The sequence below is a fragment of the Sus scrofa genome, chromosome 6, assembly GCF_000003025.6.
Source record: "Sus scrofa isolate TJ Tabasco breed Duroc chromosome 6, Sscrofa11.1, whole genome shotgun sequence".
Lineage (NCBI taxonomy): Eukaryota > Metazoa > Chordata > Mammalia > Artiodactyla > Suidae > Sus > Sus scrofa.
Genome location: NC_010448.4, coordinates 51,274,487 through 51,295,763, shown reverse-complemented (window position 1 = coordinate 51,295,763; position 21,277 = coordinate 51,274,487). Strand labels below are relative to the sequence as shown.

Sequence of the window (21,277 nt, the reverse complement as noted above, 5' to 3'; positions counted from 1 at the left end):
GCAGCTGCCGGTCTACACCACAGCCATAGCCACAGCAACTTGGGATCCGAGCCATGTCTGCGATCTACACCGAGGCTCGTGACAATGCAACACTGGATCCTTAACCCACTGAGCAGGGCCAGGGATAGAACCCACATCCTCATGGATACCAGTTGGGCTGCTAACTTGCTGAGCCACAATGGGAACTCCCTGCCCAGTCTTTTCTTTATCCCATTATCTTACATACATTGTGGGACCATTTACTCTAAAACTACTTCATAGCTTGGGGAATATGGAGGTTGTGATGTATTTGGCGGGGGGAATATCTGTCCCCCGTTGATTCCAGAGGTGCATTTGGAAAATATAATGACTCAAAATTTGTGTTGTCTGGGGGCAGTGTGATGCCTTTCTAGTTGTGCAAGAGTTAGTTGTGCAGGGAGAGCATGGATAAGAACTTGTGGGGGAGAATGTAATACAGAGTGAAGGCTACATACTGAGGTCGACCATTCAAAAGGGTGGATTGGGAGTTCCTGTCATGGCACAGTGGTTAACGAATCCGACTAGGAACCATGAGGTTGCGGGTTCGATCCCTGGCCTCGCTCAGTGGGTTAAGGATCCGGCGTTGCCGTGAGCTGTGGTGTAGGTTGCAGATTCCGGCTCGGATCCCGCATTGCTGTGGCTCTGGTGTAGGCTGGCAGCAACAGCTCCGATCGGACCCCTAGCCTGGGACCCCCTTCCCCCCCACATGCTGCGGGAGCGGCCCTAGAAAAGGCAAAAAGACAAAAAAAGGGTGGATTGTAGCGGACTTTGGGGGAGGGTTAGCTAGCATCTGCACCCCCTCCCCCCACTTAAAAAAAGTCCCTTCCACCTGAAAGCCTCTTGCCCTTTGTTGAACCCAGTAAGGACAGGTGCTTTCCCATCTCTGTTGTCCCTCAGGTAACCTGCGTTTGGTGAGTCTTGCTACACATCCTGCTATACTGAGGAATCAGGGGCTAACAGTGCTAAAGAAGAAACACAGGCTGACTAGCCTATGCCGGCCATGGTGGCTGGGACATTTCAAAGATGGCGGCAATGGGAGTTCCCATGTGGCTCCGTGGGTTAAGAACTTGAGTGGTATCATCCATGAGGATACAGGTTTGATCCCTGGCCTCACTCAGTGGTTAAGGATCAGGCGTTGCCATGAGCTCTGGCGTAGGTTGCAGACATGGCTCAGATTCCATGTTGCTGTGGCTGTGGTGCAGACCAGCAGCTGCAGCTCCGATTCAACCCCTAGCCTGGGAACCTCCATAGGCCACAGGTGTGGCCCCCAGAAGACAAAAAACAAAGATGGTGGTAACAATAGCTCCCGCCCCACACGCTCCTCTGCTGTCAGCTTGACGATCTTTCCACTGGGAGGTGGGGTCCAAGCCCCCTCCTAGAATCTGTGCTGTTTTGTGACTCACATGTAACTATTAGAATGTGGCAGAAATGGAGTTCCTGTTGTGGCTCAAGGGGAACAGATCTGACCAGTATCCATAAGGACGCAGGTTTGATCCCTGGCCTCCCTCAGTGGGTTAAGGATGCAGCATTGCCATGAGCTGTGGTGTGGGTCGCAGATGTGGCTGGGATCTGGCGTTGCTGTGGCTGTGGTGTAGACCGGCAGCTGCAGCTCTGATTCAACCCCTAGGCTGGGAACCTCCATATGCCGCGGGTGTGGCCCTAAAAAGACAGAAAAAAAAAAAAAGTGGCAGAAGTGATACACCCTAGGACTCCCAAGATTAGGCAGGAAGAGCCACGGAGCTTCTGCCTGGCTCACTGGAATACTCTCCATGAAGCCTTCGGCCACCATAAAGCAGTCTGACTACCTGGAGGCAGCCTTGCTGTGGGAAAGTGCAAACTAGCAAGCGTGGAGCCCCCAAGGGTGAGGCCTGGGACTGCAGAGGCGGATGCTGTTCCCCCCCGCCCCCCATACCCTGCTCCAAGCCCCTGAGCCCAAACCACCCAACTGAGTCCTTCCCCAAATCCTGGCCCAAGGCCGCTGAGAGCCATGAGAACGCTATCGCTGTGGTTCGCAAGTTCTGGTGCAATCCGTCCCACCCAGTGGCTAGAAGGCACAGCCTGTTTCTGGGGCAGCAGAGGCAGCGAGAGGACCAGGGGCCAGTGGTCGTCGGGCACCAGGGTCGCCTCGCCAGCCCTGGGCTGTGGTGTGATGGTGGCTGGGCTCTGATTGGAGGCCAGCTGCCCATCTTGTTCTTGATCCCGTTCCAGTCCTGCTTCTCTCATCACTCCTGGGAATCTCTGATGGATCCAGGTCCTCAATCGATTTCCTTTCTGCCCCTGAGGAGGCTTCTGTTGCTTGGAACTCAATCTGTGACGCATGCTCTGTTTACACTGAGACACCATTTCCTCATCTTTTCAGACTCATCTTCCATGTCCCCTCCTCCTGGAAGCCCTCCCTGACCTCCCCGGCTGGGTCAGCCATCTGTTCCTGGCTCCTCATCCCCCTGGTCTGCCCCCTATCCCCTCAATCTCAGCTCTGCCCACTCTGGGTCATCACTCTCTGGGGACGGGTCTGTCTCCCTCACTGGACTGTGAGTGCCAGGAGGCCAGCAGTCAGTGCCACATGCCCAGCACTACCCGGCCTGGGGCTGGCCTTGAGGCAGGGGCTTGGGAGATGCCAGCTGGTTTAAACTCAGGCAGAGGGAGGCTTGGGTCCCCTTGAGATGAGTGGTGAGGTCGGGAGATGCTTCTGCTGCTGTGCTGGGAGAAGGATCCAAAGAGGAACAGAGGGAAGAGAGAGGGATGAGGACGGACCAGGGCAAGACTGGGTGTGTAACTGTCACAGAAATGTGGGGTCTTTTTGAGGAGGGGACTTTGAACTTGTATACCTGGCTCTGGGTCCAGGAATTTTTTTGCTATGATAGGGAAAGGGAGTTGGATGCCTGATGCTCTGAGAACTTGGGACTCTGGATTCCTAGGTCCTGGAGAGTGGGACTCCCGGAGGGGAGGCTGGAGGCCAGACCCCTGGTCCTCCGGGAAAGTGGGAGGTGAGGAGTGTAGACTCCTGAGTCTGGGAGAGCAGGGGTTTTGGGGGGTCTAGAATCCTAGATCCAGAAATGCTGGGTCATCCCCCACCCCCACCCATCCTGTTTTCAGAACCCCGGACACCTGAGTCAATCAAGCCCCCGGGGACCACAGGTTCCCAACTCCAGGCTGCCCCCTGGTGGCTGCGACACTCCATCTCCACACAACAGAGGACGGACAAGGCTTGGCAGTTTATTTCTGCTTCACAAACCCCTTCCAGGCCCCGGGGTTCCCTTTAGCAGCGTATCTTGGTGCCCTGTGAAGCGGAGAGAGGAGGTTTATGTTAGATCTTATCGCATCCAGATAGGGTGGGGCCGGCAGGGCCAGGCTGAGGGAGGGAACTTGGGGCGGGGGGCTCACCTGGCATCGAGGCCTCGGAGGGCCCCTCAGGGGCAGCTGAGGGGGGCGCTTTCCCTTTAGGAATTCCTGCAGTGGGGAGAGTTTCAGGGGGGGCTGTGGATACCCTAGCATCAGTGTTTCCCTCCCACCCACCCCCTTTCCTTCAGACCTAGGAGGAGTCCTGGACCCCAGCTGCCCTCTCTACTTACTCTCTGGCTCCCTCCCTGGCCTGGGGGCTGGAGGTGATTTCCCATGGGGCTGAGGCTGAGGTCCAAAATCTTGGCAAGGTAAAAGGGGCCCGAAGTTTGGGGAGGGCCAGAGGCGCCTGCAGGTGACGAGATGAAGAAATTCCACAGCTGAGCTGCAGCTGTGGTTCATGTCACAGCCCAGACGGGGTAACACAGGGATGATGGGGGCGGGGGAGGGGCAGTATGGAAGGATTACATCCCCAGTCCATGCTGGTTTTTTTCCCCTAAAGTCTCTGGTTTGAATAGAAACAAGTTTTGTTTATCCCTCTATCCATCCATCTACCCATCCACTCACCCACCCCCTGTCCATCCATTCACCCATCCATCCCCCCACCCATAAATCCCTCCTTCTATCCCCCCATCCATCTGTCAACCCATCCATGGATCTGTCCACTCCCCCATCCATCCATTCACCCATCCATCCCCCCATCCATCCCTTCTTCTATCTCTCCATCCATCTATCTGTCCATCCAACATCCATCTACTCATCCATCCATCCATTCATTCATCCCACCAATTTCCTGAGCAGCTCTAGTGTGTCAGGCAATGTTCTGGGCTTCAAAGAGACAGCCATGAACCAGACAGACCAAAAACTCTGCCCTCATGGAGCCAACAGTCTACTAAGCAAAGGACTTTACCATGAGTGACCAGCTCATGAACAGGGAAATGTACCAGAGTGTTAGGTGTCCTTAGGAGAACGGAAATCGTGCGGTTGGGGGGGTGATCAGACATGAAGGTGGCCGGGGAAGGCCTCTTGGAAGAGGGGGAGACTGAGCAGACGCCCGAGTGTAGGAAGGATGTGGGCAGAAATGCTGCAGGGGGTGTGGGGCTTGTTGGCTTCTTGGGTTCATTGTTGCTGGAAAGAAGCTGAGGAGGTGGTAGCAGGTTAGAGAGGTGGGGAGGGGTCAGATCCCCAGACCTATGGGCTGATAGGATGTTGGCTTTAATTCTTGGAGTCCTGGGGTTTTGGGGGGCTACTGAGAGGTGAAGGAAGGGATCTGATTCAGGTTACAAATGCCCAATCTTGCAGACCCCACCACGGGGCCCGTGCCATGCCTGCCCTCATCCTCTGCATGGAGACAACTGAGGATGGGAGAGGTCCCCAGGGGCCACCTTGAGGTGCCAGGTCCTGTGAAATGATGGTGTCAGCCCCTCGAGGGGGACAGCTGGAGAACAGCAATGTGTGGGAGCGTGCCCAGCCGGGGGGATTCATCATGCCCACAGCAGGGCACACAGCAGGGACTGGCATCACGCCCATTTTACAGACAAGGAAATCAAGGATGGATTTGCCGGAACTGGAGACCTGGGTTCCAGTCCTGACTCGCTCACCTTTCAGCGGGGTGACCTCCAGATATCGGTGCCTCAGTGTCCTCCTCTGTATAGTGGGCGTCATAGTTGCCCTACCGTATCAGATTGTCATGACAATGAAATGACTATGTTGAAAAGCAGGACCAGGCGTGTAGCAAGGGTCAGACACGCGTTAGCTATTTTCACTGGGACAGTCCCCTTGCTGGGGCTCTCCTCTGCCAAGGGTTTTGAAAGATGGCTGGCATTTGAATCAGGCTGGGTTCGGGGAGAAGAGGAAAGGAGCTGCCAGGTGGAGGGCGCAGCCTGGGCAAAGGTGCCCTGTCAGCCCCTGCCCCCCCCCTTCCTTGTCCTCAGGGAGCCAGCTGAGTGCCTCTAAATGTTTCCATTTGTTTTTGGCTGCAGGTTGGGATCTGTTTTTAGCTTCCCTGGCCGGTGTGGCCACGCCCCCGCTGGCTCTCTTGTTTGCTGTGTTCGAATAAGGTTCCCGGACTTCCTGAGCTGTTTGTTTGAAGACCTCCCAGTATCGATCGGATGTGGTGTGTACTCAGCCTGAGATGCTAACAGAGACCTGCCCCTCCCCAGCCAGCAGGGAGCTCGGAAAATCCTAGGATGGGGAATGGGGGGACCAAAAAAAAAAAAAAAAAAAAGGCAAGGCAGGGCCTCGCTTAGAAAATAAGCCAGTGGTTTGGGTTTTTTGTTTTTTTTTTTTTTAAGATGTCTCCTCTTTCAGGCTGTGGGTTTGGGCAGGTGCAGTCACCCCTCTGAGCTTTCTTCTGGAAAATGAGGAGAGGAACAATTTCGACTTCATGGGGCTGTTGGGGAAACTCATTCAATTGATTCAGTCAGTGCCTGGTTATTGAGCGCCTGCTGTGTGCCCAGGCACAGTTCAGAGAACAGAGAAGGAGGCAAAGTTCTAAGCCTCGAGGAGGGTTACAGCCTGCTGAGGGGGGCAGAAGACAACAGACAAAGAGCAGAAAACAACTCTGCAGCTGGCGGACTGCACCCTCTTTCCCAGGGCTGAGAGAATGCAGCCGGGCGGGGGCTTGCAGGGGTGCTACTTTCTTTTCTCTTTTCTTTTTAGGGCCAAACTCAAGGCACATGAAGGTTCCCAGGCTAGGGGTCCAACCAGAGCTGTAGCTGCCGGTTTACGCCGCAGCCACAGCCACACCAGATCCCAGCCACGTCTGTGACCAACACCGCAGCTCACGGCAACACCAGATCCTTAACCTGCTGAGCGAGGCCAGGGATCAAACCTGTGTCCTCATGGATATTAGTCCAGTTCTTAACCCAGAGTCGCAGTGGGAACTCCGGGGTGCTATTTTCAATAGGGTTGGGGGCGGGGGTCAGGGAAGGCCTCCCTGAGGAGGGGATGAGAAGGTGAGCCCAGGGAAAGGAGAGCTGGGCAGAAGGAACAGCTTGTGCAAAGGCCCTGAGGTAGGGCACGCCTGGGATGCTGGAAGGAGGGCCAGAAGTCCTGTGAGGGGGGAAGAGTAAGGATGAGAATGAGAGAAGAGGCCACAGGGGTGCGGATGCGCGACACCTTGTAAGTGGGTGCAAAGAACGAGCACCTGGCCTGCACCCCTGAGTGCACGGCTGGACCGGGGGTCCCAGGGGTGAAGGGGACCTGAGCTCAGACCAGTGCCTGACTTACCACTTCCAGCTGGTATTTGCTTCGGGGACTCTCCGGGGCCATATCCAGCTGAGAGGGGCGGGGAGGCGCTGAGGGGGTCACCTAGGGGAGACAGAGGGTGGGGAGGTGTCGTGAGCTGCCATGTCTTTCTCCTCCTGCCATGTGCCCTGCCTGGAGGCCCAGCATTCAGGCACTTTCTGGGCTAAGGGGGTAGATTGGACAATGAGACACAGTCCTAACCCTCAGAGGGTTATTTTAGAGAAAGCCAGAACCCCAGACCCCAGGGGAGGCCCCAGGATCCTAGAATCCCGCCACCAGCCTCCTCCTTTCTTAAGCCGCAGGAGTCTGGGCCCTCACCCCTCCTCCCTCAGACCCAGGAGTCCCAGCCCCTCCTCTTTCAGGCCCCAGGGACTCCATTTCCAGCTCCTGCTCCTGTTTACCTGGCCCAGCTCCTCCTCCCCATCTTCCTGGTCACTGCTGTCCCCTGGGTCCTCAGCGCCGGCTTCCTCTGGCCTCCCTTGGAACTGATGGATACTCACAGGCTCTTGGCCCTTGATCTGGCAGCGGCAGAAAGGGCAGGTCTGGCTGTCTGAGTTCTGGACAAGGTGGCAAGGGAGAGAGTCAGGGTATCGTTCCCCACCACATCCCCTGGGGTGACAGGGACCCGTACCCCCGACAGAACGATGTGGGGAAGAGAGACAGACAAGGAAAATGGAGGGAGAGAGAGAGAGATGGAGAGAGAGGGCAGGATGGGAAGGAGGGGCTTGACTAGAGCCCAAGGTTCAGTTGGAGGAACCCTGAGAGGGGGGTCTGGGTGCCACGGGGGCCTCAACCTCATGGTAGTGATGCTATGGGCTAGGAATGCCTGAGACACTCGCCCGGGCCATATGGGCCGCCCCACAGGTGCCCCTTTGTCACAGTACTGTGGCTGGACCAGCCCTTTGGTTCTTTTTTTTTTCCTTCTTTTTAGGGCCACACCTGCAACACATGGACGTTCCCAGGCTAGGGGGTCCAATCAGAGCTATAGCTGCTGGCCTACATTACAGCCACAGCCACACCAGATCTGAGCAGCGTCTGTGACCTACACCACAGCTCAGGGCAATGCCGGATCCTTAACCCACTGAGCGAGGCCAGGGATGGAACCCACATCCTCATGGATACTAGTCTGGTTCGTAACCTGCTGAGCCCCAACGGGAACTTCCCTTTGGTTCTTAGGACTGCAGGTGCACCTCAGCATCCACCATCAGGGAGCTTTGAAGAACAAGATGAATTACTCCTAGGTCCTTGAGGGTAAAGGGGTTGCAAGTGGAGAGAATGGAGAGAGAGAGAGGGAGGGAGCAGGATGGGGGGGCTCTGCCTTCACCGGGGCTGAGTGGGCTTAAGCAGAGGCTTAAGGTGGAATGCTTACATCACAATGGAAAAGCTTGCTCAGGCGTCTAAAAGGTGTCCACAGGGATGCCCTTTACCCAGAGGCCTGGACCCTCCCTTTGGGAGGTGACTACCTTCAGCCCCCCTCTCCTGAGAAAGCAGCGAAGGCCCAGAGAGGGAGAGCCACTGGCCCCAGATCACCCAGCGAGGGAATGCTCTTGGCTAGGAATGCCTGGGCCGGGCAGTATTAATTGCAGCCAGCCCCACAGACACCTGCCCCCCACCCCACCCCAGTCCGCTGGGGCCAAAGTTGTAGCATTTTCCACGAATAATGTAACTGGAGAAGGAGACGCAGAGGCGATAGATGCAGAGTGAGAGGGACAGAGGCACATATCAGTCTGCTCTCCCTGGGCCGCAGGTTCCCCATGTGATAGATGAGGCTTAGCGGCCACCCTCTGGAGGGGCTTTGGCTGTGGAGGTGGGGTGGGGACCAGGCGGGCCGGGGGCCTGGCAGGGTCAGACCCACCTGCCAGGTAGCCAGGCAGCGGCTGCAGAGCAGGTGCCCGCATGGCTCAATCTTCACGTCCTTGTTTCTCTCGGCACAGATCTTGCAGAGCTCGTATGTGGAGTTCATGGCCCAGTACAGCTGCAGCTGCTCCTGGCGGGCGAGAGGGGAAGCCGAGGGAAGGAGGGGTAACGTCAGCCAAGGGGATACACGTTGTGCCGCCGAAAGTAAGTCTCGAACCTCTGCACCAGCCCTGAACCCTCTCCCAAGTTCAAGGCCATGTGTCCTGCGGCCTCCTACAGGTGCTCTTGCTATGGGACTTGTTCTTTGGGGTTGTCTACACACGGGGCTGCCAGATCCAGCTAATAAAAATACAGGGGAGTTCCTGTTGTGGCTCTGCAGGTTAAGAACCCAACTAGTATCCATGAGGAGGTGGGTTCGATCCCTGGCCTTGCTCAGTGGGCTAAGGGCCCACTGTTGCTGCAAGCAACAGTCACAGATGTGGCTTGGGTCCCTAGTTGCTGTGGCTGGGGTGTAGGCTGGCAGCTGCAGCTCTGACTCAACCCCTAGCCTGGGAACATTCATATGCTGCAGGTTCAGCTCTAAAACGACCGAAAAAAAAATTTTTTTTTTAAAGGTATAAGTGTGTCCCCAAATATTGCAGGGGATATACTTATACTAAAAAACTGTATTTGTCATTTCTCTCACCCATGGGATGGCTGGAAGGCTAGAAGCTGGCACAGGGGCTGCCACTGGCAACTGTGCAAAGTGCACTGGCTGCTCTGATGATCTCAGCGGTATCATTTCTGGGTTTAATCCCCATGAAAACCCTTGGGTAAGAGGCAGGAGAAGCTGTGCCTTCCAGAGAAGGTTCCGAGAAGGTCAGAGAGGCCAAGTGATTTACCTCAGGTCACACAGCCGCCAAACCAGCACAAAACCCCAAGGTCTCTGGGGGTCCAGGGCCTGACTGAGTGGGAGAGGGTTCCTGAGCCAGGGGAAGAGGGGGCGGCGGGGCGGTGAGCAGGGGCGGGGCTCCGGCCAGGACCGCACCTCCGACACGTGGATGCGTTGATAGGGTCCCGTTCCGCAGAGCTCCGTCAGGTCCGGGTTGTGGTTCTTCCCATCAGGGTAGAGGTAGCTGGGAGAGGGGGAGAGGGCAGTGAGGCCAGCAGGCACCCCAACCTCCCTTCCCTTCAGATTGGGATTTTCTAGGGCAAGCTGTGTCGCTCAGACCCCAGGGCAGGACCGTGTCCCCTCAGACCCCAGCATAGGGCCTTGTCCCCTCAGACCCCACAGAAGGACACCCTGAATGACTCAAACTGGAGACTCAGACCAGATGAATGAAGATCCAGAAACGCAAAGCCTCCCACCCAGCGATCCCAGAGGGCCGGGGTCTTCTAGCGCTGGCGTAAGAGAATTTGTTGCAGATGCTCGAGTGTCCAAATCTTTTTTTTTTTTTTTTTTTTTTTTTTGGTCTCTTTGTCTTTTTAGGGCACACCCGTGGCACATGGAGGTTCCCAGGCTAGGGGTCCAATTGGAGCTGTAGCCACCAGCCCACGCCACAGCCACAGCAACGCGGGAGGCAAGCCGTGTCTTCATCTCAGCTCATGGTAATGCCGGATCCTTAACCCACTGAGTCAGGCCAGGGATCAAACCAGCGTCCTCATGGATGCTAGTCGGATTTGTTAACCGCTGAGCCATGAGGGGAACTCTGTCCAAATCTTAGCGTCTTAGGCCCACAGGGCTGGAAGGACCTCCTAGTCTGTCTACACCACTCCTCATTTCACAGATGGTGACCCCTGTCAGTGCTCAGTGCAGGAAGGGCGGTGCCCGAGGCCGCACAGGGAGGCCTGGAGGGATGCGGAGCTCGGGCTGGGGCCCAGGGCTGAGCACCGGGCTCCCGGACAGCCCAGAAGAAGGGCTGCACACTCTGGGTCTCCCATCCAGGTTGTCACCACACCTCTAGATCAACTCAGGGTCACAGGTCCCCCAGGCTGGTGGCCCTGCCTGGCCAGGTAGTCGTGCGGGCGCCCCAGCCCAGAGCGAGGTGCAGCTTCCTGCACACACACCGTGTGACCTGAGCTGGGCGACACTACCTCTCTGGCCTCAAGTTTTCTCTTCTATAAAATGGGCACAACCACTCCCAGGGCAGCTCAGAGAACAAGCAGCACATGTCCCCGCACAGAAACACCTGGGAAGGGGGCCACTGCTAGGATTCACTTTAGACCCAAAAGCCGTCTCACTCTGTGGGAGAAAGATCTTGGCAGCCCTTCTCTCTCTCTCTTGGTTTTCCCACCTTGAAAATAGTAGGGGGTTCCCACTGTGGCTCAGCGGATTAAGAACCCGACTTGTATCCATGAGGACGCAGGTTCAATCCCTGGCCTCGCTCAATGGGTTAAGGATCCGGTGTTGCCATGAGCTGTGGTGTAGGTCACAGAGATGGTTTAGATCCCATGTGGCTGTGGCTGTGGCTGTGGCTGTGGCCGGCAGCTGTGGCTCCAATTTGACCCCTAGCCTGGGAACCTCCATATGCTGTGGGTTCGGCCCTAAAAAGCAAAAAAAAAAAAAAAAAAAAAAAAGCAACATACTATGTGCGTACATGTAGAACCCCCCCAACACACACCCAATCTTGATTTCTCGTGGATTCTCTATTTGCAGGCTTGCCTACTTGCTAAATGTATTTAGAACCTCAAAATCAATGCTTGTGGCATTTTTATGGTCATTCACAGCCAGGCCTGCCCCCAACTGAGGATGAACAAGGCAGAATGTGGCCTTTTCCTTGCAGCTCTCCTATTGCAAACGTGTCCTTTCCCGAGCCTACTTAGTGTCCACTTTTCAGCTTTTTTTTTTTTCCTCCTTTTAGGGCCACACCTGTGGCATATGGAAGTTCCCAGGCTCGGGGTGGAATTGGAGCTGCAGCTGCCAGTCTACGCCACAGCCACAGCAACGCCAGATCCGATCCGAATCTGCAACCTCCACAGAGGCACACAGCAACACCAGGTCCTTAACCCACATCTTTTTGGACACTAGTGGGGTTCTTAACCCACTGAGCCATAAGGGAAACTCCTAAAGTAGGTGTCTTTATTTATTTATTTATTTATTTATTTTACTTTTTTTTTTGTCTTTTTGCCATTTCTTGGGCTGCTCCCATGGCATATGGAGGTTCCCAGGCTAGGGGTCGAATCGGAACTGTAGCAGCTGGCCTACGTGAGAGCCACAGCAACGCAGGATCCGAGCCATATCTGCAACCTACACCACAGCTCATGGCAACACCGGATCCTTAACCCTCTGAGCAAGGCCAGGGATTGAACCCGCAACCTCATGGTTCCTAGTCAGATTTGTTAACCACTGAGCCACGACGGGAACTCCACATAGGCGTCTTTAAACAGACACACACATAAAGCTTATTATGTAGTGACTGGTTGACAAAGATGTGACCAGACTCTTTCAGGAACCTACTTTTCCCAGGAGCAACATCTCAGTTTGCAAATTCAGTATTTGCTGTGATTTTGCACAACAGAGTTGCCACAAATAATGAGAAATAATGAGAATCAATTGCATATCACCTATTGTCTATCTATCTATCTATCCATGTATCTATCATCATCTATGCATCTATCCATTAACTATTTCTTTTTTCTTTTTTTTGGTTGTTTGTTTTTTCTAGGGCCGTACCCATGGCATATGGAAGTTCCCAGGCTAGGGGTTTAATTGGAGCTACAGCTGACAGCCTACGCCACAGCCACAGCCACAGCCATGTGGGATCCAAGCCGCGTCTGCAACCTACACCACAGCTCACGGCAATGCCAGATCCTTAACCAACTGAGCAAGTCGAGGGACAGAACCCACAACCTCATGGTTCCTAGTCAGATTCGTTTCCACTGCACCATGACGGGAACACCTCCATCACCTATTTCATAGCATATCTTATATGACCCCCAGCTAAGGAGGCTCTGGTTAAAGATCTGGGGTGAAACTCAGGAATCGCACCTGCCTCCCCCCCGCTTCCCTCCCTCCTACCCAAGGCAGATTTCCAAGAGGGCACTGAGGCACCCAAGATGACAGACCGAAAAACTGCAGCCTAGGAGTTCCCATCGTGGCTCAGTGGTTAATGAATCCAACTAGGAATCATGAGGTTGCGGGTTTGATCCCTGGCCTTGCTCGGTGGGTTAAGGATCCGGCGTTGCCGTGAGCTGTGGTGTAGGTTGCAGATGAGGCTTGGATCCCACGTTGCTGTGGCTCTGGCGTAGGCCGGTGGCTACAGCTCCGATTGGACCCCTAGCCTGGGAACCTCCATATGCCACGGGAGCGGACCAAGAAATGGCAAAAAGACAAAAAACAAAACAAAACAAAGAAAAAAAACCCTGAAGCCTAGCTGTTTGCCCAGTTCTTCTTCTGCTCTAGCAGTCTAGACTCTAGAACAGAGGTGGATATCTAGAAGCAAAAGCTCTTAAGCTCAAGTTCAAGGAAAGTGGCCACTGGGGTTGGGTCCAACTCCCCCACTCTCCTGGGAGCTGCCACTAGCCCAACATGGCAGCTTTGCGGGAACCAGGAAAGGCGTCCATTCCTCCTGACCCCTGTCTGCCACCTGCTGGAAAACTGTAGTATTGCAAATTTATGTTTGCTCTGTGAACCTCAAGCCCTGGGACGTGGTGATCTCGGCCAGAGCTCAATAAGCATGGCCCTTCCAAGTGCGTTCTGCTGACACCCTCCCCCTGCTAGGAGGGTGACTCACAAGCCTTCCTTTTGTCCTTCCAGGAGTGCTTGGAACAGAGGTTTGTTGAGAGGGATGGTCTGCAGGATGCTGCCATCTGAGCTCACGTATCCGATGGCCCACTGTCCCAGGCGAGTGCAGCTGGGCCGGAAGATGTAGCTGGAGGAAGAGGTAGGAAGGGGTGGGGAGAGGGAATGGCCACTGCTGTCCCTCCTGGTCCCTCACCCTGTTGGGGATCCAGGTATCTTAAGACTTTGCTCCCTTATCACCCAGCTTCCTACTTTTTCAGGCAGTGAGGTGCTAGGTCCCTGTGTGCCACTAACAGGACTCTCTGCTGTTTTTACCTGCCTGGCTCCTCCTCCACCTCCACTGGGGTTTGGAATGATTCTGGCTTGGCCACCCAGTGCATTTTAGAACCCAGATCAAAGTCATGGGAGTCAGCCCTGGAACTTTTGCTAGAAGCATCAAGGAGCAAGGCACCCCATTTCTATAGGGGTTGCCAGGCGGTAGGGTGTACAGCTGGGGCTTCTAGAAACCATTTGTTACCATGAGTAAAGATTATGTCTGAGAATGGGGCTGACACAGAGGAGAGCAGGCTAAGAACAGGAATTTCTTTTTTCCTTTATCTTTTTTTTTCGTTTTCTTCGGGCTGCACTCATGGCATATGGAGGTTCCCAGGCTAGGGGTCAAAACAGAGCTATAGCTGCAGGCCTACAGCAGATCTGAGCAGTGTCTGCGACCTACACCACAGCTCACAGCAATGCCGGATCCTTAACCCACTGAGTGAGGCCAGAGATTGAACCTGCGTTCTCCTGGATACTAGTCTGGTTCTTAACCCGCTGAGCCACAACGGGAACTCCCTAGGTGGTCCTGGGAGAACCCAGGTTGCAGGGGGCATTCAGCAGCCTACCTCTGAGTTCTCCACTCTCTGGGGACCCACCGCACCCCATCCCTGGACCCAGACCCCTGCACCCCTGGCAGCCTCCTCCTCCTTGGGAAGCCTGGTCCTTTTACCTGCCTGGCTTGTCTCTGCAGGCCTGCAGACGCGCCTGGACCTCATCATATGTGAGGAAGGCCATGTAGCCTGGGTGGTTGACTGCCAGGAGCTGCCAGTTCTTGAGGAGTGTTGGCCACGGCTAGGGTGGGACAGCGCTAGGGTCAGGGGGGCTGAGGAAGCAGCCCATGCCCCCAATGCCTCCCGGGGTCCAAGAACACAGCCACCTCCTCACACCCACGGTGGGCTACAGGAATATCTTCGACACGGGAGATTCCAGACCCTTCCTTCTCCAGGACCCAGGAAACTGGCTCCCAGCCCCTCCTCCCTCAGACGCAGGATCCAGGCCCCCGGCCGCTCCTCCCTCAGACCCGGAGTCCAGGCTCCCAACCTCTCCTTCCCGAAGGACCCAAGAGTCTGGGCTTGCAGCCTTGGCCTTCCCTGACCTGAAAGAGCCGGGTGAAGATGTCAAACTCAAAGATGGACACGTGGCCGCTGCAGGTGAGGTCGATGGTGGAGCGCAAGGCCAGGGCCGTGGAGCCTGGTTCCACCGGGTGGCAGATGCACAAGAGGGCCTCGAACTCGGCCCAGGGCAGCACACACCTAGGGGGCGGGGGTGAGAGGGGACGCAGATGACGCTTCTGGGAGCCTGGGGTGGGAGCACTTTGGGGAAGCAGGAAACTGCGTCTGAGGGAGGAGGGCCTGGCTGAGGTCCCAGCCGGGAGCCCACTCACCGGGCACCGCAGTGCTCCCTCCAGAAAGTGTGCGCCGCCACCTTGGTGAGCTGGTACAGGTGTCCACAGTACTTGCCTTGGGGGAAGAGCGCGCCGAGCTCCGCGTGCATGTAGCTGAAGACGAGGGCCAGCTTGGCCAGCTGTCGCCTGCGGGGATGGGCACGGAGGACCTGGGCTGGTCCTTGGGGCTCCCACGGATCCCTCCACCCTCTGTGGGGAACATCCACAGGGACGAGCCCCTAGACTCTGTCTAAGGTGCCAGTGCAGGAGAAAAGGCGATTCCAAGACCGCCTGCTGCGGTCCTGATGCCGCCCCTCTCAGAACCTCAGCTCCCCCACCTGCGATGCAAGAGGGGGTGCTGCCGAATAGCCAAGGCATCCTCCAGCCAGCAAATCCCAGCCTCTGCCCGCAAGCCTTGCCCAGTCGGACAGGGGGACCATGAAGGCCGGGGCCACTTAGGGTGGTGTGAGCGTAGGTCACACTCGGAGATGCCTGTTTGGTTTTAGCAGCACTGGACGGGGGACCCCTGTGCTTCCTCCTGCTGGCCGCCTCCCTGAGGGACAGCTCAGGATGTGCGGAGCGGCAGAGGGTAGCTCAGACACTGGAGCTGTGGGATGTGGGGCAATTCCGTTTCCCCTCCAAGCCTCAGTTTCCTCATCTGTGAAATGGGCATAAACATAGGCTAAGGACAGCCCCTGCCTCATGGGGGGAACGATGAGGAGTTTTGAGCACATAAAATACCAAGCACACCTGGCAGAGTTGGCACTAATTAGTATTAGTGTTCTTATTATCTAATGAAGTAACTTTTTGAGGGAGTTCCTGTTGTGGCGCAGCGGTAACGAATACAACTAGGAGCCATGAGGTTGCTGGTTTGATCCCTGGCCTTGCTCAGTGGGTTAAGGATCTGGCGTTGCCGTGAGCTGTGGTGTCGGTTGCAGATATGGCTTGGATCCCGAGTTGCTGTGGCTGTGGTGTAGGCCGGCAGCTACAGCTCCGATCTGACCCCTAGCCTGGGAACCTCCATATGCCGCAAGTGCATCCCTAAAAAGACAAAAGATTTAAAAAAAATTAATGTTTTGGCCATACCCAAGGCACTCGGAAGTTCCCGGGCCAGGGATGGATCCTGTGCCACAGCAGTGACTGGAAGCACCTCAGTGACAATACCAGATCCTTAACCCTCTGAGCCACTTGGGAACTCCCTTATTATTTTATATTAATAGCCTTCAAGTCTGTGGGATTCCTGATACCTCTTACAGAGCCATCTTTGATACTTTCTAAGCGCCTTCCCTTCCCAGAGTCTACAATGCAGTCACTATCCATATGTGACTGGTCCAAATGAGATGTGTGCTCCAAATGTGAAATACACCCCAGATTTCAGAAACCTAGCACAAGGGGAAATTTTTTTTTTTCTTTTGGTCTTTTTGCCTTTTCTAGGGCCGCTCCCTCGGCATAAGGAGGTTCCCAGGATAGGGGTCTAATTGGAGCTGTTGCCACTGGCCTACACCACAGCCACAGCAACACCAGATCCAAGCAGCGTCTGCGACCCACACCACAGCTCACGGCAACGCTGGATCCTTAACCCACTGAGCAAGGCCAGGGGTCGAACCCGCAACCTCATGGTTCTTGGATTTGTTAACCACTGCGCCACAACGGGAACTCCAGGAAAAATTTTTTTTAAAAAGAATGATCTAGGAGTTCCCATCATGGCGCAGTGGAAACGAATACGACTAGGAACTATGAGGTTGCAGTTTTGATCCCGGGCTTTGCTCAGTGGGTTAAGGATCCAGTGTTGCTGTGAGCTGTGGTGTAGGTCACAGATGCAGCTCAGATCTGGCATTGCTGTGGCTGTGGCACAGACCGGCAGCTGTAGCTCTGATTAGACGCCTACCCTGGGAACCTCCACAAGCTATGGGAGCGGCCCTAAAAAGCAAAAAAAAAAAAAAAAAAAAAAAAGAATGCGATCTACCTCATTAATCGTTACCTTATATAGGTTATAATTTGAGATGCTAATTTTTTTGATATAGTGAATTAAAGAAAATGTTACTAAAATTCACTTCACCTGCCTGAAAAAACCCTTTTTGCAATACCTCTACTAGAAAATGACAACCTCATTTCAAATCCAAGTCATGGCACCAAAAAAAAAAGAAAAGAAAAAAAGAAAGAAAGAAAAGAAAACGAAAACCTACATATATGGCTTGCATTAGATTTTAGTGGAATTCCCGTCGTGGCTCAGTGTCTTAAGAACCTGACAGTGTCCATCAGGGTGCAGGTTTGATCCCTGGCCTTGTTCAGTGACAATGCCAGGCCCTTAACCTGCTGCACCACTAGGGAACTCCATGGTGATTTTTAAAGAATTATGAGGAATAGGGTATGAACCCTATGCATTTCGTTTCAGAATGGATTTAAGGAGATGCTACAAAATATTTGCTGTAAAGAAGGGGCATAGAACATTTGCAGCAACATGAATGGACCTAGAGATTATCAGACTAAGTGAAAGCAGTCACAAAGGACAAATATCATATGATATCACATATATGGAATCTAAACTATGACACACAACTTGTCTGTGAAACAGAAACTGACTCACAGACAGAACTGACTTGTGGCTGCCAAGCGGGGAGGAGTTGGGGGAGGAATGGATTGGAGTTTGGGATTTGCAGATGCAAACTATCCTATAGAGATTGGATGGATTCCCATTGTGGCTCAGCAGGTTAATAATCTAACTTGTATCCATGAGGACGCGGGTTTCATCCCTGGACTCTTGCTCAGTGGGTTAAGGATCTGGCGTTGCCCTGAGCTGTGGTGTAGGTCACAGACACGGCTTGGATCTGCCGTTGCTGTGGCTGTGGTGTAGGCTGGCAGCTGCAGCTCAGATTTGATCCCTAGCCTGGGGACGTCCACGGGCCACGGGTGCGGCCCTAAAAACAAAATGAAACAAAAAAATGGAATGAAATAACGAGGTCCTACTGTACAGCACAGGGAAATTATGTTCAATATCCTGTGAGAAACCATCATGGAAAAGGATATTAAGAAAAAAGACTATGTGCAGATGTATAACTGAAGCGCTTTGATGTACAGTGAAATTATACAACATTGTATATCAACTATACTTCAATTAAACAAACAAACAAACAAAAAGGGGCATGGGGGCATGACGGAGTTGAGAGTCACTGTCCCAAACCTAGCTCTGGGCTGTAGGTCTCAAACCTGCTGTCATTCATCAGGACCTTCCCCAGGATTCAGAACCAGACAAGCCCCAGGTCCCAAGCTGGCTCTTCCTGGGGAACTAAAGCCAGGCCCTGGCAGTTCCCCAGGCAGGGGCGGTGATGGGGGCTTAAGAGCACGCTTCTCGGAGTTCCCGTCGTGGCGCAGTGGTTAACGAATCCGACTAGGAACCATGAGGTTGCAGGTTCGGTCCCTGCCCTTGCTCAGTGGGTTAAGGATCCGGAGTTGCCATGAGCTGTGGTGTAGGTTGCAGACGCGGCTCGGATCCTGCGTTGCTGTGGCTCTGGCGTAGGCCGGTGGCTACAGCTCCGATTAGACCCCTATCCTGGGAACCTCCATATGCCCTGGGAGCGGCCCAAGAAATAGTAAAAAGGCAATAAATAAATAAATAAATAAATAAATAAATAAATAAAGCACGCTTCTCCCGTTCTCCTCATGCAGGACGTCCCCTGGGGCCCCCACGTTCCAGAATATGTCTAAATCCTCCAGGAGACTAAAGCCTGGGCGGCTTCTTAGCCAAGAAAGGAGGGAACCGGTTTGGGGTGGGGTGGGGGGGAGTGTGTGTTGAGGGCCTAGATGCCCAAGGAAGGACAAAACCGGGCGGCCCAGTTTTCCCGGTTCCTTCAGGGAGAAGGGGTTGGGATGGGGACGCCAGGGTCCGAGGGAGGAGGGAGGAGGGAGCAGCGAGCGAGCCCCGGGCCTGTCTCGCGAGATCACCTCTGTCCTGGCGCCGGACCTCACCTGAGTCTGGAGCCCTCCCGGAAGAGCTCGTCGGCGGCGGTCTTTCGGCCCCGGGGTGGCAGGAGCGCCGCCACCTGCCTGCTCTTGGCCTCCAGGTTAGCGAGAAAGACCATGAGAAAGTCCCCCGCACCCCCGGGACCCTCGGCAGCCTCGGGACCGCCTCCGCCGGCCGCCCGCCGGGCTTGCGCCACCTCGCGCAGCAGCTGCGCGGTGCGGGGCAGCAGGTCCCGCAAGGAGGGGGGACCGGAGCCGAGTCGGGGGTCCCTGCATTGCTCTCCTAGGCGCTGCAGCAGCCTCACCGCCCGGCCGAACGCGCGGGATTCTCCCCACTGCGGTCCCCGCCGGGCCGCCGCAGCCATGGGTCCCTTGGGTGCCCCGGGAGGGACGCGAGCGGCTGAGAGAGGCGCGGCCCCGCCCAGGCCTAGGTGGGACGGGACGGGGCGGGAGAGGTGAGGGCAGGCCCTGGAGAACCGAGAAGGGACCTGCCGGTACCTGTGACACCAGAGGGGGCAGGGGCTGGGGACTCTTGACAACTGGGTTCCCTCTAGATGGGATTGTAATGTCTGATCCCCAAAGAAGAGCCGGATGGGGTGGCTTGGGTGGGTGGCGATAGGACTTCCCAAGCGGGTAGAAATTGCAGGTAGGATACCTGGGCCCCTTCTGAAAGGGCGGAGAGTCCCTAGTTGGCACTGGAGGGGGTGGGGGAAACCTGGAACTTGTTGGATGCCAGAGTGGGGCTGGGAGTTTAGCTATCCAGACCCTGAAGGGGGCTGGGGTTGGGACGTAACTTTCCTGGGCTGCGGTGAAATGTGTGGCTCATCGGTCGTCGCTCGGGATTAAAGGTCAGAGAGCTGAACTTTCTAGGGTTAAATGTTAGAGAGATAGTACGGTCCCTTTGTCTCCAAGAAGGAACGCAGTGTGCCCAGACCCCTGAGTCCTCTAAGAGCTGGAGTGGGGGAGAAGGGTGTCTGAGAGAGCCGGGACCTAATTCCTGGGTCCCGGTGACAGGCGCCTGCAAGAAATCAAGCTGGAGATGAGACACCCAGATTTACAAAGAGGGTGGGGGCTTCTGGGTCTTTAGGGGACGAAGCGGGAAGATAGGGTTCCTGAAGGGAAGGGCAGGGCTGGTCTGCGAAGGGCTGGAGGGGCGTGGTTCCGACCCCCGCCAACGACCCGGCGTCCTGTAGCCTCGGCTGAGACTCTGCAGTCCTCTGGGAGGCCACCAGGGGGCGTTGTGGGCCGGATCATCCCTCCTCTCCCACGGGATCCAGGCCACGACCCTGGGCGTCCTGGCTACGCTCTGGCCGGGAGACCTGGACGAGGACAGATTACAAATATCCGCATACCTACAGAATTTCTAATCAGAGTGTTATAGTAACAGCTAACGGTTATTGAACAATTACTCTGTGTCGGGCCGTGGGTTTCAGGCTTTACATTTTCTCACTGAATTCTCAAAAACTCTTTGAGGAAGGAGGGGGATGAGAACTGAGGGGTTTCTGCTGTGGCACAGACCAGATCGATGGTGTCTCTGGAGTACTGGCACGCAGGTTCCATCCTGGCGTGGCACAGTGCGTTAAGGATCTGGTGTTGCCAAAGGTGCAGCATAGGTTGCAACTGCAGCTCTGATCTGATCCCTGGCCTGGGAGCTCCATATGCCGCAGGGCGGCCAAAACAAGAAAAAAGAAAAAAGAAAAAGAAAAAAAAAGAGCTGAGGCTGAGGCTCATGGCACCCTCCTCTTAGAACTCCTTATCTCTTAGAACTTGAGAATCCTTAACTTGTGAAATTTTGGAATCTTCAAATTTGCATTTCAGACTAAGCAGAGACAGGGTCTTTGCATCTTTGCAGTCAGGATGGAGGATTCTGTCTCCCAGCTTCTTGCCTTCCTGCCCTCTCCGAGCCTCAGTTACCACCTCTGTGAAATAGGTTGAAACCCCATTGGCCTGTGGATGAATTAAGTTGGAGAGTAATTTGACAGCAGCCATCCAAGCCTTGGCAGGGCAAGTCCGTTGCCAGCTCCATCTTTCAGCACCGTGGCTCATAAACACCTTTGCTCACATTGGGGTGTGAAACACCTGAAACAGATTGCTACACAGGGTCGGCCTCCCCCTGCCTGTGTGCATGCACTCTGATATCTTCTTTTCTATTTAACTTCATTTCATTAATGGGAAAATTGTGTTTGCAACCCACTAAATTGATTTCACAACCCACTAATGGATCTTGTTGGGCAGTTTGAAAAATACTGCGCTGAGAGACTCCAAGAGATATATTCGGGGATGTTAATTGCCGTCCTGTCCGAAATGGAGAAAAAACTGGGAAGAAGGCAAGTGTCCATCATCAGAGAAAGAATGAACACAGTGTGGTATCCTTTACCCAGAGGACTCCTGCACGGCCGTTCAAAGGGATGACCTGGATGGAAGCTGTGGCATAG

General features: G+C 54.8%; 1 protein-coding gene and 1 long non-coding RNA gene across 2 annotated transcripts; one reads left to right on the top strand and one right to left on the bottom strand.

Annotated features, from left to right (window-relative positions):
• Positions 3,218-21,047, bottom strand: CBLC (Cbl proto-oncogene C). Its single transcript, XM_005653285.3, has 12 exons — positions 18,849-21,047; positions 14,883-15,029; positions 14,595-14,751; positions 14,169-14,290; positions 13,176-13,313; positions 9,491-9,578; positions 8,462-8,593; positions 7,008-7,163; positions 6,589-6,669; positions 3,591-3,706; positions 3,403-3,468; positions 3,218-3,298 (listed from the first exon to the last, which is right to left on the bottom strand). The coding sequence occupies exons 1-11, from the start codon at positions 19,205-19,207 to the stop codon at positions 3,459-3,461; spliced, it is 1,506 nt and encodes a 501-aa protein (XP_005653342.2). The 5' UTR covers positions 19,208-21,047; the 3' UTR covers positions 3,218-3,298; positions 3,403-3,458.
• On the top strand, positions 5,384-13,287 carry LOC110261002. The gene is made up of 3 exons (XR_002344686.1): positions 5,384-5,473; positions 8,541-8,667; positions 13,199-13,287. It is a non-coding gene; the product is annotated as an uncharacterized LOC110261002 (long non-coding RNA).

Excerpts from the sequence above, each read along its gene's own strand:
- CBLC (XM_005653285.3), bottom strand. The coding sequence starts at position 19,207 with ATGGCTGCGGCGGCCCGGCGGGGACCGCAGTGGGGAGAATCCCGCGCG. Across the intron at positions 15,030-18,848 it reads CGGGAGGGCTCCAGACTCAG|GCGACAGCTGGCCAAGCTGG; the intron begins GTGAGGTCCGGC and ends CCATCCCCGCAG. Across the intron at positions 14,752-14,882 it reads AGGGAGCACTGCGGTGCCCG|GTGTGTGCTGCCCTGGGCCG; the intron begins GTGAGTGGGCTC and ends CCCGCCCCCTAG.